The sequence below is a fragment of the Ovis aries genome, chromosome 25 (genome assembly GCF_016772045.2).
Source record: "Ovis aries strain OAR_USU_Benz2616 breed Rambouillet chromosome 25, ARS-UI_Ramb_v3.0, whole genome shotgun sequence".
In the NCBI taxonomy this organism is placed as follows: Eukaryota; Metazoa; Chordata; class Mammalia; order Artiodactyla; family Bovidae; genus Ovis; species Ovis aries.
Genome location: NC_056078.1, coordinates 14,273,533 through 14,289,780, shown reverse-complemented (window position 1 = coordinate 14,289,780; position 16,248 = coordinate 14,273,533). Strand labels below are relative to the sequence as shown.

General features: G+C 44.9%; 1 protein-coding gene across 9 annotated transcripts in view; it reads left to right on the top strand.

The window, feature by feature from the left end:
* Positions 1–16,248, top strand: part of FAM13C (family with sequence similarity 13 member C) — a 139,772-nt gene that overhangs the window by 82,346 nt on the left and 41,178 nt on the right. For all 9 annotated transcript variants that reach the window (XM_060406447.1, XM_012105090.3, XM_060406446.1 and 6 more), the window contains one exon: positions 12,945–13,029. In XM_060406447.1, coding sequence (XP_060262430.1) covers positions 12,945–13,029 — 85 coding nt within the window. The remainder of the gene's footprint in view (positions 1–12,944; positions 13,030–16,248) is intronic.

The window sequence follows — 16,248 nt, the reverse complement described above, 5'->3', positions numbered from 1 at the left end:
AACATAGTCTTATGGAATACAGGTGGGAGATACTACTTTAGTATTTTTAATGCAGATAGAAAAGACATAGAGAAAAGTGTCCATATTGTAAGTGTACAGCTGGATGAATACTCACAAAGTGTGTAACCAGCGTCAAGTAACAGAACATTGTTAGCATCCCAGGCACCCTTATTTAATTCTTTCCAATCGCTCTTCCCCTAGAACGATAACTATTCTCTGGACTTAAGTAGATTTGTTTTGTCTTTTGTTTGCTTGCTTGTTTTTTGAACTGTATGTACTGTATATACATGGACTGTATGTGCTCTTTTGTGTCTGGTTTCATTTACTCAGCAGTATGTGTGTGATTCATATATGTTTGGTGTGTAGTTTTAACTTTGATTCTCCTTGCTGTAACCCATTGTATGGTTGTTTCTAGTTTTTGACTCATGATCAATTGCAACTAGTTGTAATTTTTTAAAAGAACTATCTTTCAGTCTCTTTGTACATTTGATATTTTATAGGAGTATTCCTTCCATCTCTGAGTGGAAGTATGAGGAAAAATGTTTTGTTGTGTTAACCATCTTCTTTGCTCTTTGACCCTTTTGTTTATATACTACCCTCTCCAAAACACAGCCTTCTAGTTCTTTAAAAGAACTCACTAGTTCCATATCTGCTCTCTTCCATTCTAACTTGTAAGTCTAAAGAAACAAAAAAGAGTTTCTTTTCTTAAGTCTTTCTTGAATTTGTTACAATACTGATTCTGTTTTATGTTTTGGTTTTTTGGCCTCAAGGCACGTGGGATCTTAGTTCCCCAACCAGGGATCGAACCTGTACTCTGTTGCATTGAAAGGCAAAGTCTTAACCACTGGACAACCACTTCCCATTTTGGGAAGTCCCCCCAAAATGTGTTTCTTGAGCTTTGTAAGAAGCATAGTTCACAAATATTTTCCAGATGTTTTTGTGGACCCTAATGTTTTAATTGTTGGTTATAACAAATTTAAGGTGTTACTGTATTTTCTACAAAGTTCACATCTGGTATTTCATAACTACGTCTTAAGCTTCTTAATTCCACTTGCTCAGATGAGGCTCTGCTGTGTTTGATTCCAGAGCTAGTAGTTGACCTGAGCTCTCCTCTGTATAGTAAGGTAATACATGATGTCAAGTAGCTACCTATAAGCATCCATCTGTGTGTGTATTCCTGATAGCTTCCCAGTGAACTGAGAAACTCGCTTCTCATTTTCACTGGGATGAGTATACATTTAATTCCTGCCAGCCTCACTTTTCTTCTGCCACTCTCAAGCTCCCAGTTTTTGACCATGTGTCTCTCAATAGGATTTGCCTCTCCACTCCACGAGCTTCGATGTCTCTGGGACTATACTATAGGAGCTGGTTTCTGGAAAACTGATTGTGTCCATTCTGGCATTGACCTGAGCTTTCTGACTCTGCCTCTGTATGACATCTGGAGATTTTATTTGTTGGAGTCCCCTGGATCCTGGTTGGAAATTATCTGCCTGTATAATACATAAGAAGGTTTTGTTTGTTGTGGTGTCCTGTATCTTGATTGGAAAATATTCTTGACTTGAGATCTGTCAAAGTCTAATTCACCATAATCCTTGGTTTTGTTTACCCTTGTCTATATAATCATTCGGAGAAGGCAATGGCACCCCACTCCAGTCCTCTTGCCTGGAAAATCCCATGGACGGAGGAGCCTGGTAGGCTGCAGTCCATGGGGTTGCTAAGAGTCGGACACGACTGAGCGACTTCACTTTGACTTTTCACTTTCATGCATTGGAGAAGGAAATGGCAACCCACTCCAGTATTCTTGCCCTGGAGAATCCCAGGGACGGGGGAGCCTGGTGGGCTGCCGTCTATGGGGTTGTGTAGAGTCGGACACGACTGAAGCGACTTAGCAGCATAATCATTAAGCAGTCAATAGTTCAAAAAGTTGCTTGAAGGATAAAATGAGAAAAAATACTGTTTTCCCTCTCCATGTCCTAGTAGTTCCCACTACTGGCTTCAGTTTCAATTAAGAAAAAATTACAATATATGAGGAAAACTAGTGGATCTCCCCTTCCCTGAGAACACTTCCCCTATTTGGTCCTCATATTACTTTTCCAACTCCCAAACTGCATACCATAAATCATCACATCAGCTTCTTTTCATTCTTCATTTGTGAAATTGAGGCAAGCTTTGAATTGGGTTAACTCTAGGAGTGCTTTCAGTCTTAACACTCACTGTTTCTGCTTTTTACCCCCCTAGTGCTTACAGGATTTAGTCATGGGTTCCCATGAGGGATAGAATGAGGCAGATTGTGCCTCTTTTTGACTGTATATGCACATGTCTAAGTGTGGGGCTCCATGTGAAGGGTTTGATTGTCTTTTTATTACCATCCATAGTTTAGCATATAGATACATTCTGCCATCAAGCCTTGTTAGGCTTCTAGATGGTCTTACTTGCTATTTTGTTTTAGATGTGGTTCTCCCTCAAAACTGTCTTAATTTTGAGGAAATTGTCTAGCAAGAGGCTTCTTTAGGTCCTTAATGCTCCTCAGTTGGCTGAATGGTATTTTTTTCTGTAGGACCAGGCAGCTGTATTTTTCTATTGAGATACAAACCCAGTCTACATGGTTGGGCCTTTAGATCAGAATTGACTGATAGTTGTTTTTTTTTTTTTTTCTAGTTTCCTTGTGACTGAAAGTCAATTCAAGCTGGCTTTCATAAACAATAGGATTTTATTGATTCACACACCTGGAACTTTACTATCAGGATAGATTCCACTCTTGGCTAGATCCAGGGATTAAAGGCTTGTCAAGTAGACAGCATCTTTCCATTTCAACTCTCCTTTTCTATATCGACTTTATGTTTAGTTTGACCCCTCTCTGAGGATATGTTATTCTTACAGCTAGTAATCCCAGTGTATATTAGTTTTCTATTACCGTGTAACAAATTGCCAGAAGCTTAGTAGCTTCTCTCTTTTATTAGCTCACAGTTGTGCAGATAATAAACTTGGATAGACTCCATTAGACTCTGCTCAAGGTCTCACAAAACTGAAATCACGGCATTGGCCATGATAGATTCTTATCTGGAGGTTCTGACGATGAGTCCATGTTCATGCTCATTCAGGTCATTGCCTGAATTTACTTCCTTGAGCTTGTAGGACTGTAGACCCCATTTCCTTACTGGTCAGCATCTGGGAGTAGCTCTCAGCTTCTTTCTAAAGGCTGCCTGCATTCCTTTTCACCTTGGCCTCTACATCTTTGAGCCTGCAGCACCATATCCTTCTGTCCTACAAATCTCTGATGTTATAATCTACCAGCTAAAAAAAAGCCCTCTGCTTTTAAAAGGCTCACCCTGATTGGATCAGGCCCACTGAAGCAATCTCTGTACCCTTGGTCACCTGAGTTAGGACTTCGATTATATCTGCAAAATCTCTTCAACATAGCATCTAAATTAGTGTTTGATTGCATAACCAGTGCACAGGAATCTTGGGGACCATCTTTAAAATTCTGCTTATAAGAAATGAAAATAGAGTCCTTTCTACTCTGTAAAGTCTCATACTTGAGTCTCATTTATCTGACTTGGGACCTTGAGTCTCATTTATCTGACTTGGGACCTGTAGCCCATTCTTGAACCAATCACTGTGACCTTGCAGTTTGAAATAAGCTGATTGGCTAGAGATGGGCACATTTTCCCACCTGGGATCAGAAGATGGGTAAATGGATGCTGGGATGCATAATATTGGTCTCTGGAAGCCTGATATCCAAAGTCATCTGCCTGTATGACACCACCGTGGGGTGCCATTTAGCTTTATTCCTGGTATGGTTTCATGGGTGAGATGAAGTGACCTTGCTTCCCAACTAGCATTTCTTTCTCAGCAGGAATGGTGCCCTGTGATTCATTAATTTTAGCCACTTTTCTTGTCAGTGTCAACAAGGACATCCCGCAGTCAACATTGTCATGGTGTGAACCCTGGTTTTCTTTCCCAGTGGGATGAACTGCCCAGCAAAGAAACTCTGAACTGTTGCATGCCTGGTTTACTTTGCCCCCTCCTTCAGAGGCAACTCTCCAGCCTGATTTCTAGTTTCCAGGGGAACCAGGTTTGTAGTCATGACCCTCAGGGGAATCCTTAGTGTGGCATTGGCAGAAAAGGTAGAAGCCATGCTAGCCGCTCCCCTGTCTGGGGATTAAGCTGGAGAGGCTCCGGGGGTGTCGGGCTGAGCAGAGAGGTTGTAGCCGGACTCTCCGTAACTGGCCCACCTGTGTTTGCCTTTAGCCTCGCCATCACCCACACTCCACGCAACTTTGTCCTGCCAGCCTTTGCCCCTTCCTTCGGCATGGCGTCTCTGTCCTCCTTTCTCGCTTTTACGTTTACCCGACCTCATGCTGCTAGTTTCTTGTTCTCTCACCCGCGGCTGGAAAGGACTGTGTCTGATTCATGCCTCCCAGGTGTCAGCCTGTGTGGCACTTTCTTTGCTTTGTAGCTAAAGGATAAATATAAGAACAATGTAGTAGTGTTCTGTAAAGCTAAAGTTGATGAACACCTCTGTCATTAGAGATTGTTCTTAAAAATTTCATCTTGTGTCTTTCCCTATCTGTATCTCTCTGTCTGTCTGTTGGTCTACCCATCTATCCATCTGTCTATATCCATCTGTCTATCTATACAACTATCTATTTTCCCATTTCTATTTGGCAAAATATAAAGTTGACAAGTTTTATGATATAGTCCACTCCCCAGTAGCCCCTGACAGATTAAAGAAAAATATTTCTGCTCATCTTAAGACCAAAATTTTGCCTGAAAGCTTTAACTTTGGGGATATTTTTTCTAAGGAGTAGTTCTTTCAACAGTTTTTATTGAGAAGTGAATGTGTACCCAGCTGTGGGTCTGGACTGCTATGGGGTGTGGGGGCTGCAGCAGAAAGGGAACTTTGTCATCCCTGCTTTTCAAGGATTTAGAAGGACACACGTCAACTTAGTATCCTAGACTCTGGTCTTGCTAGCATTGGTATCTTTTCCCTTTTTAGGATATTGTTGGCTTTCCTAGGGCTATAAAACTCAGATTTTAAGGCAGGTAAAAGCTTAATTTTCTTGTTTTCTAACGAGATACTAGTATTTGAGGAAATGGCTAATGGTTTCCAGTGTCTTTAAAGACATGGGTTGGTAACTTATTTCTTATGGCAAGTGATTTTATAATTTACAGTGGGGTGGTTATTGATTTCTAATATTCATTGAGTTTTAGTAATTCCTAAGGAGTTAAGGTAGCCTCAAAAAAGAATTAAGTGCCCGTGGGCCAAGCTGATTGGATGATTTTCCTACAGACAGAAAAGGAACAAAGGTAAATTTGGGGTTAAAAGCCCCAGTGGTCCCTGTACTGTGCACGCATCCTACTGAATTTAGTTTTTAAGCCGAATATTTTTCAGAGCTTAAAAAAGACTAGAACTTAAGTAGCCACAGAGAAGTAATCATAGGGACTACAACATGGACTAGATTTGTGGACTCCAGCCGAAGGGATATATAATTGATGTTCTGGAAAAAAAAAAAAAAAAGGCTTGTTAGGGCAGCTGTCTGTCTTAATGCCTGTGCCTTTGTGCTAGAAATTACAAAGAGAAACTACTAAAGTCCATTCCATGAGTTGTTCATGTCTCATTCTCTAGAAAAGCTCAGAATTTTGAATTAAAATATGAGTTCATAAAACTGTATTGGTCTCTCCTAAATATCTTGTTTTTATTGTTCACTTAGTAAAGTGAACATAATGATATCACAAAGAGGTGTAACTAGGTACAGGACTCCCTCTTCCTCAGCTGAAATCAGGTCATCTGGCTGGAAAAAAATTTGGTTTGGGTTTTTGTGTGTGGTGGCAAGATTGTCCTTGTTTTACAAAGATGTGCTTCTATTATCAGAATAGGACCTGGATCCTCTTCTCAACAGAGGACTGCTTGGAGTGGATGGCTTCTTTTCCTATACTGAGTCTCTGTTGGGTAGCGTAGGACACTGAGGGAAAAAAATACTGTTCCTGGGACAGCTAGAGCTAAGCAGGCGACCAGGGCAGCATTTAGAGTGGGTCAGGTCCCGAGGGAATAGGGCAGTGTTTCTCAGAGTCTGGACCTTGGACCTCCTGCATCTCAGCGCCCCTGCTGCAGACCGCAGAATCTGAGTCTGTCACTGCCCGGGAGAACACATCTTTAACAAACTCCCCAGTGATCGTGAGCATTTTAAAATTTCTGAACCAAGACAGCAAGGAGGCTTGAAATGGAATTCTCAGAAGGGCTTCCCAAGTACTATGTAAAGCGTCCAGGCAAACAAAAGACCGTCTACAGTGGCAGTTTCTCTAATGGTTGGCTCCTGTTTTGCTCCTTGTGTGGGCTTCAGCAGTTAACAGTGGCAGCATGCTTCCAGCCCTTCTGGAGCTGCGAAGAGCCAGTAAACAGTAGAGAAAGAAATAAAATTCCATATTATAGGGAGTGTTGGGAGGGAAAAATGCAAGGTGTTAAAAGAGAAATTGGAGGCCCCTGTTTGGATAAAGGTAATCAGAGCTGGTTTAAGATTTGATGGGAATTTGACTGTGAAGGAATTACAGCTGAAGTAGGCCTGGGGAAGTAGGGGCAGGGAGCAAATAGAAAGAAGGGTGGCATATGTGCGTGCGTGTGTGTGTGTGTGTGTGTGTGTGTGTGTGTGTGGTGACGGAGCATACACAGAAAACCTGGAAGCTCAGGGAACAAGAGTGCACAGTAGAATGGAGATGTTCAGGGGCCCCATTGTGACCTCAGTTTTGAGCAGATTTCCAGTTTGATCTTGCTATAGACAATCTATGTCGAGTTCTTGGATAGATAAAGGGGTGGGCGAGGGTCACTAAGCCTCTTCATGGGAGTTAAAAGTAAGCTATCCGTTTTCTGCAACTGGTGAGTAGTAGACAAAGGCATCCGAAAATAGTGTTTCACCATCCAGCCTGTGTGGGTGTTCCCCATTCCAACCCAACTAAAGTGAGACCCGGTAATTGTAGAGGAAAGAAAATGAGTAGAGTATTTTCTAAAACAAGTCACATATTTTCCATTGTGTGAAAGAGAAAAATTAGCTTGTAGAAAACCACACCTAGGCTTCATGCTCGTCTCTCTGGTTTCTTTGGTGACCAAATGGGAGAACTGGGAAGCAGAGGTAGTCATCGTTCTTCAGAGGATCCATCAGCCTTTGTTCAGTTTTCCTGGAGATCCTAGTGACCCATTCAGCAACACTTTGGATGTAAACCTGGAAAACCCCTGGCAGGCAAGCCTTGAGGGATGGGCTGGGGACAGCCTGACAGAGAAGCCCCAGAGCACGAGAAGGACCAGATGGAGGTCACACTCAGCCTGACGGGGTTGACTGCCTGTCATTCTCCTCTAGGGCTATAAAGCCTGTTCCTGCATAAAAGGTCACGAGTCAGGCTGAATTGGAGAAACAGTGGCTTACTCACTCTGTCCCCAGGCCTGGCCTGTGGCTTCTCCCCGTCATTGCCATAACTGCGACAGTAATAACTGGCATCATTGTTTTATTTGTCTGTTTGTGTATTAGCCGTCTCTCCAGACTGGGGCCCATGAGGAAGGGGCTGACATCAGTCTCAGGCTCTGGAGCCCAGCGCAGCTCTTTGTGCATTGAGAGCTGCCAGAGCCTGGGAGCTGCGCGCGCGCTGGTGCAGCTGCGGGTGGTGTGGCCCTTGCATACGCAGTGGCAGCTTCTCAGAGGCAGCTCTGCGGGGCTCAGCCCTGATGGGACCGCGTGTCTCCTTCTTGCCCCTGGAGAGACGCGTGTATGACGGCGGCATGGATCGCTCCCGGGGAAGGCTGCTCCTGTCTGGATCCTCTGGTCATCGGGGGCTGTCCCATGCAGGGCGTCCACGTCCCCACACTCTTACTGTGCCGAGAAACAGGAACAGTAGCAGGCAGTCCCCAGGTCAGTGCGGGGTAGGGACGGGGCAGAGCTGATGGCCGTTGGCATGCAGCTTCTTCCAGTCTGCCCCCTGGTCCTCACTTCCAGCAGTTCACGCTTTCCTTTCTCCTTGGATGTCTTCTTGTCCCACGAGACCTTCATCTTCTCTCTCCTGTTTCATTGGGCACTCTCTTCTTCCCTGTCCCATTAAACTTCCTCCTGTCTGATGTCTGAGAGAGGAACAATCCAGCTGTGCAAATAGACCTTCTTTGATGCTTGGCATCTCTGTTGAGCTTCAGTACTAGTGAGGGAGACAGAGGGCAGGGAAGATGGCTGGGAGCCCCCCATGACTACTTCCAGCTGTAACTGGGTCTCAGCATTACACACTCTCTGGGCGACTGAAGAGGCCTCTGAATGTGACCTGACAAACCCCTCTGCAGTGAGATTCTTCACTCTTTGTGTTGTGTGAACACTTGGTTTAGTTCCACAAACACCATCCAAGCACACATACTGCCAGCTTCCATGCATCAGCCTCAGTACATGAGCATCAATGTTTTCTGTCCTGGAAAGTTGGAAGGGAACTTACAAGTCACCTGGTCTCAAGTACTTCCTGGGCAGGATCACAGAGTAAGGCCTGGGAAGTGGAGTGATGGGTCAGGGTGCAGAGCTTCGGTTGGGGTCTGGCCCCCCGCGCCTAGCGCTCTGTCCAGCGGCCTCTGGGGTTTGGAGACACACATAGTAGCCACAGTGTCCAGGGCTTGAGTGTTTGCCGTGTGCTGTGCCTTCCTCATCTCATTCTTGAAGCAGCTGCCTTTGTTGCTGTCATCACTGCCTCGTTATGCATGAGGAAAGTGAGGCTTAGAATAGCCAAGGTTCTTGTCCAAAGTCAGCCTCACAGTATGTAGCAGACACAGCTCCTGGTTCTGTGTGAAGGCCGTGCCCTCATCTGCTTTGTAGAATCTATAAGAGCACATAGAGTTGACGAGAGGTGGCTGGTCCCACATCCTCCTGCTAAACGTAGAGAAGGACTGATTTTGTTTTTTTAAAACCACGGTAAAATAGACAACATAAAATGTCACAGTTTAGCCATTTTAAACCATACAATTCAGTGGCATTAAGCCCTCTGGTGTTTTTGGGCAGACATCACCACCATCTGTCTCCAGAACTTGACTTATCTTCCCAATCTTCCACTCCATACCCGTTAAACACAAACCTTTTCTTCCCCACCAGCCCCATGGCAACCACCATTCTACTTTCTGTCTCTCTGGATTTTACTGCCTAGAATGTGTGTCCTTTTTGACTGGCTTATTTCACTCAGTATAATGTCCTCAAGGTTCCTCACGTGGTAGCGTGTGTCAAAACTTTCTTCCTCTTTAAGGCTAAATAATATTTCATTGTATGTATTGTATATATCACATTTCATTTATCAGTTCATCTGCTGGTGAGCACCTTGGGTTGTTTCCACCTTGTATTAATCTGCTAAAACTCTATTAGGGCTACAATTAAAAAAAGAGATGCCGCAGACTCAGGGCCAAAACATTTGTCACAGTTCTGGAGGTGGGAAGTCCAAGGTGAATGTGTCAGCAAAATTGGTTTCTTCTGAAGCCTCCTCCCTGGCTTGCAGACAGCTGCCTTCTCGCTGTGTCCTCACATGGCCTTTTGTCTGTGACTGTGCATCCCTGGGTCTCTCTCTACATATATTGTTCTGAGGACACTGGTCAGCCTCACTCTTATGACCTTATTTTACCTTCAGTTCAGTTCAGTCACTCAGTCGTGTCCGACTCTTTGTGACCCCATGAATTGCAGACTCCAGGCCTCCCTGTTTCCATCACCAACTCCCGGAGTTCACTTAGACTCATGTCCATCAAGTCAGTGATGCCATCCAGCCACCTCATCCTCTGTCGTCCCCTTCTCCTCCTGCCCACAACCCCTCCCAGCATCAGAGTCTTTTCCAATGAGTCAACTCTTCGCATGAGGTGGCCAAAGTACTGGAGTTTCAGCTTTAGCATCATTCCTTCCAAAGAAATCCCAGGGTTGATCCCTTCAGAATGGACTGGATGGATCTCCTTGCAGTCCAAGGGACTCTCAAGAGTCTTCTCCAATACTACAGTTCAAAAGCATCAATTCTTTGGCACTCAGCCTTCTTCACAGTCCAACTCTCACATCCATACATGACCACTGGAAAAATCATAGCCTTGACTAGACAGACCTTAGTCGGCAAAGTAATGTCTCTGCTTTTGAATATGCTATCTAGGTTGGTCATAACTTTCCTTCCAAGGAGTAAGTGTCTTTTAATTTCATGGCTGCAGTCACCATCTGCAGTGATTTTGGAGCCCCCAAATTTCCCTTGATTGCCTCTTAAAGGCCTCATCTCCAAATGTAGTTACATTGGAGGTTAGGGCTTCAGTATATGAATTTGGGGCAGACAGTTCAGTCCATAATACACTTCTTATTGTGAATAATGTTGCCATGAACGTGGAGGTACCCATATCTGTTAAGAGTCACTGCTTTCAGTATTTTGGGGGTTTATCAGCAGTGGGCTGACTGGCTGATACAGCAGTTCTGCTTGTAGAATGACCCGTGTTTAGGGATACCTGTTGTGGAGCCCCCGTTCTGCGTGCCGTTGCAGCGGCGCCATCTCGCGCTAGGGGGCAGTAGTCGTGTAGTGCTAGTGGTGGTCGTCGCTCAGTCGTGTCGAGTCTTTGTGACTCCACGGACTGTGGCCCGCCAGGCTCCTCTGTCCATGGGATTCTCCAGGCACAATACTGGAGTGGATTGCCATTCCTTTCTCTCAGAGGATCTTCCTGACCCAGGGATTGAACCTGGATCTCCTGCATTGCAGGCAGATTCTTCACCATCTAAGCTACAGGGAAGGTAAGATTTCTTAATTTTCAGAGTAGTTTTGCTCCTTATAAGAGGCCACTCCAGTTTTTAAGGTCCTTCAGTAGAAAGCTAGCCTGGGATCATGCATTTTTGCATCCCAAATGCTTGGTTAATAAAACTTTCCAGAAACCTGGTACCCTTGCTCCTTCTGTGCCTCCTATCAATAACCTTGGGCCCTTGCTTCCGCATGTAACTCCTGGGAAAACATCCCAGGGAGGAAGAAGAAGCTGTAAAAAATGGGCTGGTATCAGACAGATGCTTCATCTGAGCTGTGGGCCCCTGGCCGTCAGCCCCTGAGCATGGGGGTGGTTTGTACCAGGTCTTACTCCATCTCTGAGCTGAGCAGAGGAGAGGTCCTGAGCCTGTTTGAAAGAGGTTCTGCCACTTTCAAACTGGCCAAAATACTAGGGGTTTAAGATATTCCTCAATGAGAAGCTTTTGAAAAAGCATTTATTTCTTTGGCTGCGCTGGATCTTAGTTGCTGCATAAGGGATCTTCCATCTGCTTTGTGGTAGGTTGAGATCTTTAGTTGTGGCATGCGGGATCTAGCTCCCAGACCAGGTATTGAACCTGGGCCCCCTGCATTGGGAATGAGGAGTCTTAGCCGCTGGACCACCAGGAAAGTCCCTCAGGGAGCAGCTTTTTGAAACACAGCGGTGGGTTCATATTTACTCACATCAACAGAAGGATGAGAGTATGTGTGCAGAAAGGGGTTGGGATGTGAGGAGGTGTGGGGGTTGGCATTTATGTGGGGTAAGGAATCAGGCTATCTGGGGACGAGGGGTGAGAACAGGATGTGTGAGTGGGAGTTGAGGATGAGGGTTTATGTAGGGGTATATATAAAGTAGGGTGTTGGTGTGGGGGGATGGGGATAAAGGGACTGGGGGGGAGGGATGGGCGTGTGTATGGGTGGAGGTGGGATATTTAGTTGTAAGCTATGTGTGGAGTAGAGTGTGAAGGTAGAGACTTGGGCATGAGGGTGTGGAGGAGGGGGGTGAAGGCGTGTATAGCGTGGGGAGCCGGAGTAAGTGTATAATAGAGTGCAAGGGTATATGTAGGAAGTGGCAGTGGATTATGAGGGTGTGTGGGGACCAAGCTATATGGAGGAGGTAGGAGCGTGTGTGTGTGTGTGTGTGTGTGTGTGTGTGTTGGGTCATAATGGGGGGGAACCCGTGGCTCTACTCCAGGTAGCGCCCCCTGCTCCCCACCGACCTCTGCTGGGAACGTGGTGGGTGGAAGACCTGGTGGGTGGAGGAGCTCTGAGGCCGTTGCAGGGAAGAGGGCCTGGCCAGGGACTCGGCGTGACTCACTTTCACCTGCTGGGGGACCGAGCTTGCCCAGCATCTGCATCATGGGAGGGTACGTGCGTCAGTCTGTATGACTTTGCTCTTATTAGGAAACACGGGAGGAATTTAAAATGAGAAGTGAAGCCGGGGATGGGGGAGGTTGGCTGGGAGTTACAAACGGTGAATTGCTTAACCCTCAGCGGCAGTCTCAGACTAAGGGACCAAGGTCATCTTCTCCCTCCATCCGTGCCCTCTGTTCTGACAGCAGGCGGCTGTAGCCACTCCATGTGAGAAAAGTAACTTGAGAAGTACACTTGCACACACAGACCCCCCCCCCAGACTCAGGCACACAGCCCACGTGCAGATGCAGAAAAGGGAGCCCCGAAGCACCTCCCAGCTGCCAGGCGGCCTCTGCAGCAGTAACTCTTTGTGCACTGCGGGCTGCTGCGGCTTTGCAGGGGAGGGATGCTGGCTTTTATGAATGGTAGCCGGGGAGGGGCTAATGTCATCGCTCCTGATGTCAGCATGGTGAATGAAACACTTGGAAAGCGTAAAGGCTCAGGCACCCGGGAAGCAGATACCTTCTCAGATTGGCCCTCTGGGTGCAGCGTCTCTTGTTGACGAAATCACCGGTCCCATGTGTCACAGATAATCAATATACGTTAGATTTATATAAAAGAGCAACTGAGACTGCACGTGGAGTAACGCGCCTCTGCTTCTGGCACAGCCAGTTCTGCCTGAGACCCCTTTCTGGCCAGGTGCTGGGGAAGGAAGCTGCAGACCCAGCGTTGCGTTAGCATCTAACTGAGCCAGCCCGATGTTCTGCTTCTGCTGGCAGAATTCCTTGCTGAAGCTCCAAGCCGTGGAAACTGATCTGTGCTCTGCCTTTTTGACACACCAGGAAGAAGCTGCGCAGGTGCACGGAGTCAAGGACCCAGCCCCAGTGTCCACCCAGAGTGTACCTGCCGAAGGGGCAGGGGCCGCAGGTAAGAGGCTGGGCTCGGGGTCCTCATCTGTGCTCCCAGGATAGTTTCACCCCTTGCTGCTTCCCCTGAACCCGGCTCCTGTGGGAAACAGTGCCTGGTGCACTGGGGAGCTGGCAGGGAGCAGGGGGAGTTAAGGCGTGCTGGAATCTAGATCTTTCTCTCTCGCTGGGGACCAGACTCCCCAGAGATGGTGTCAGGTGAAAAGGCACCCATCATAAGTGGTCTTCATTTTCCTATTTGGAGTCCTGTGATACATACGTGGTTTGTTTATATTACTGGATTTAGATAATCTGGGCTGTGTTGAGACTCTCAATATTTTTGAGGGGTTAGGGGAGTTTTAACATTGCTTGTTAGGTGATCCATCAACCCTGGGAAGGTGGAGGTGAATGATGTGCCTTCTTCTAATCCTATAGTGTCTTGTTCTGTCTCTCTCTTTTTTTTTTTTAAGCATTAATTTTTGTTTTGAAAAGTCTCAAACTTGGGTCTCATTTGTCTGTTATTTTCTCTGGTTTTAATCTCGCAGAGAGTAGGTTGGCTAGCAAGCAGAAGGTGAACAGATGCTCCCAGGAAGACTTCAGTGTGAAAGAAATAGTAAATTTACAGGAGCACAGCATATCTTTTATAACACCAGTGGGTCAGAGGTTTGCAGACTGGTTTCTGCTTGGATGGTAGAAATAGGTTTAGGTGAGCTTGCTTCATGAAATATCCTTTAGGAATGGAAGGAAAAAAATTTACAAAGGTAATGTATTTCAATACCATTAGCAATAGTTCACTGAATACCTTACTGTTTAAATCAGACCCACGTGGTCTAAGTAGGCAAAACAGTCATCTTCAATGTTTAAATATGTTTTAGTGGCTAATAATAGCTAGTAGTAGTAGCCACTATTATTGTCGAAGACTTTCAATGCTCAGGCACTGTTGTAAACTTCATAGTTATTAATTTAAACCCTTAAACCTGTGAAATAATACTATTCATAGTAAAGACACTGAGGCCTAGTGTGACCCTACTTGTAAGTGATAAATTATTTCCCTATGTATGTAGGTGGCCAGTTGGGTGTCTTGTTATGTGGTGAGCTCCTCGGCTCTGTTTTGTGTTTGGATGAGATGCAAGTAAAATTGGTCAAGAGCCAATGTTGAGCCAATTAGGGATTTGAGTCAAATGATTAGACAATGCCCTTCTTTTTCCGCCAACCCCCTATTCCACTCTCTGTAAACAAGCAACATAGAAACATAGAAGTCCCAAGCCAAATACAAGTTAATTTTTGAATTATCTGATGTTCACAAGTATCTGATAAGGACCGTTCAATATAATATTTGTTGCATGTTGGATATGTGTATGTGTATTTGTGTATATATATATATATATATATATAATATATATTTTATCATGACTTTTGTGTGTAAATGTATCTTATTTTTTCCAAAGGTTGGTAGTAGTTTTATATGTTCTCACTCTTGATGGAGAGGATTTTGAACCAACTTATTAATACATTCTTTATTAAATAGAGATGTGTACCCTGGTGGCTCAGTCAGTGAAGAATCTACCTGCAATGCAGGAGACCTGGGTTCGATCCCTAGGTCAGGAAGATCCCCTGGAGTAAGAAATGGCAACCCACCCCAGTATTCTTGCCTGGAAAATCCCGTGGACAGAGGATTATAGTGGCAGGCTATAGTCCACGGGGCCCCACGAGTCAGAAATGACTTCATGACTAAACTGCAACCACCGCATTTATGTGGGGATTGCCCGTATAAAGGAGCCATCAGCATATTCTGGCTTAGCTGTCAAATAATAGGAACGGGCAGAAGCTTCCTTACAGAGGAGCCTTGTGGGCTGGACATTGGATTTTCTAAAATGTAGGTGAATCTGAGATATTCCAGTCTTTCCGAGAGAGTTTATGAAACAGAAAAGTTTCCACTCTGTGTGTTAGGGTGTGTGTGTGTGTGTGTGTGTGTGTGTATGTGTGCCCCACACTGGGCAGGGACAGCTCCTGCAAATTTCCGATGGTAAAACCCGCCTTGATGTTTTTTGGCCTTTGCAGAGCTTATGAATAAGGAGTCTCGTTTAGCTAAATCGACTGCATGGGAATCGATGCAGGGAAAGTGAAGTCCCAGCCACTGTATTGGACCTTGGCACATGCTTCTTTTTTATTTTACTTTTTTAAAAATCCCTTTGAAACAATCTAGAAATCACTTACTAGATGTTTTCAGGGAAGTAAGGAGTCTCTTCATGTGGTAAGAATGTTGCCAAAGTGATGAGCATGAAAGAAGCTTTCACAGTTCAGCTTATGGGGTGGTTCGGGCTCACTGGCTTCCAAGACACACTCTTATAGGAAGGCTATACACGCTCCAGTCCACGTGTTACTCGGAAGGGAGAAATTTATGTTCACGCTAGATCAGCATTTCTTCACTCTGGGCCTATGGCTGGGTTTCTGGAGTGATCTCTGAACTCCTGGAAACTGTAGTTGTGCGCATGCCTAAAGCCCCGATGATAGTGTTATAGCATAGATGAGCACAGATGCCATAAGTCTATCAATGATTATGGTAACTTAAAATAATATTTTTCTCTTAAAGTCTAGAATCTAGCCCTGGGCCTTAGATGTCTGCAAATATTGGACTAGTAATAGTTAATGTTACTATTTGGTATAATAAGGACAAAATCCAGCAAGTGATTTTTATAGAAATATCTGGATGTAATAGGCAGCTAATTAACCTTTCAAAGCAAACATTTGCAAATATAAATTGTTGTGATTTATATTGGTTTCAGTCTTACTTGCAATTTGATTTAAGGCATGACTTAAGTTGTTTATTTATTTTAAACATGAAAGTTAAATTTATTTATTTACTCTTTTGGCCACACCATGTGGCTTGTGGGATCTTATTTCCCCGACCAGGGGTTGCTTGGGCCCTCAGCAGTGAGAGCATGGAGTCCTAATCCATGGACCTCCAGACAATTCCCTAAAGTTGTTTAACATTTATGGAGGGCATCTGAAATGATAGTCTGAGCAAAATTTTGTATCCTTTATGTCTTTGATCTTAAATGAAAATATTGAGTTTTAACTTGAATTTACAGAATACAAAGATTCATCTCATCTAGCAAAATATCTGAGATGCTCCCTGTTCTGGAAATGCAATTACAAACTGCACTTGCAGCAAGAGCAGATTTTATGACACCCTAAAGGGGCACTGTGTTCTAGAGAGTGTTAGTGACTCTCATCACAG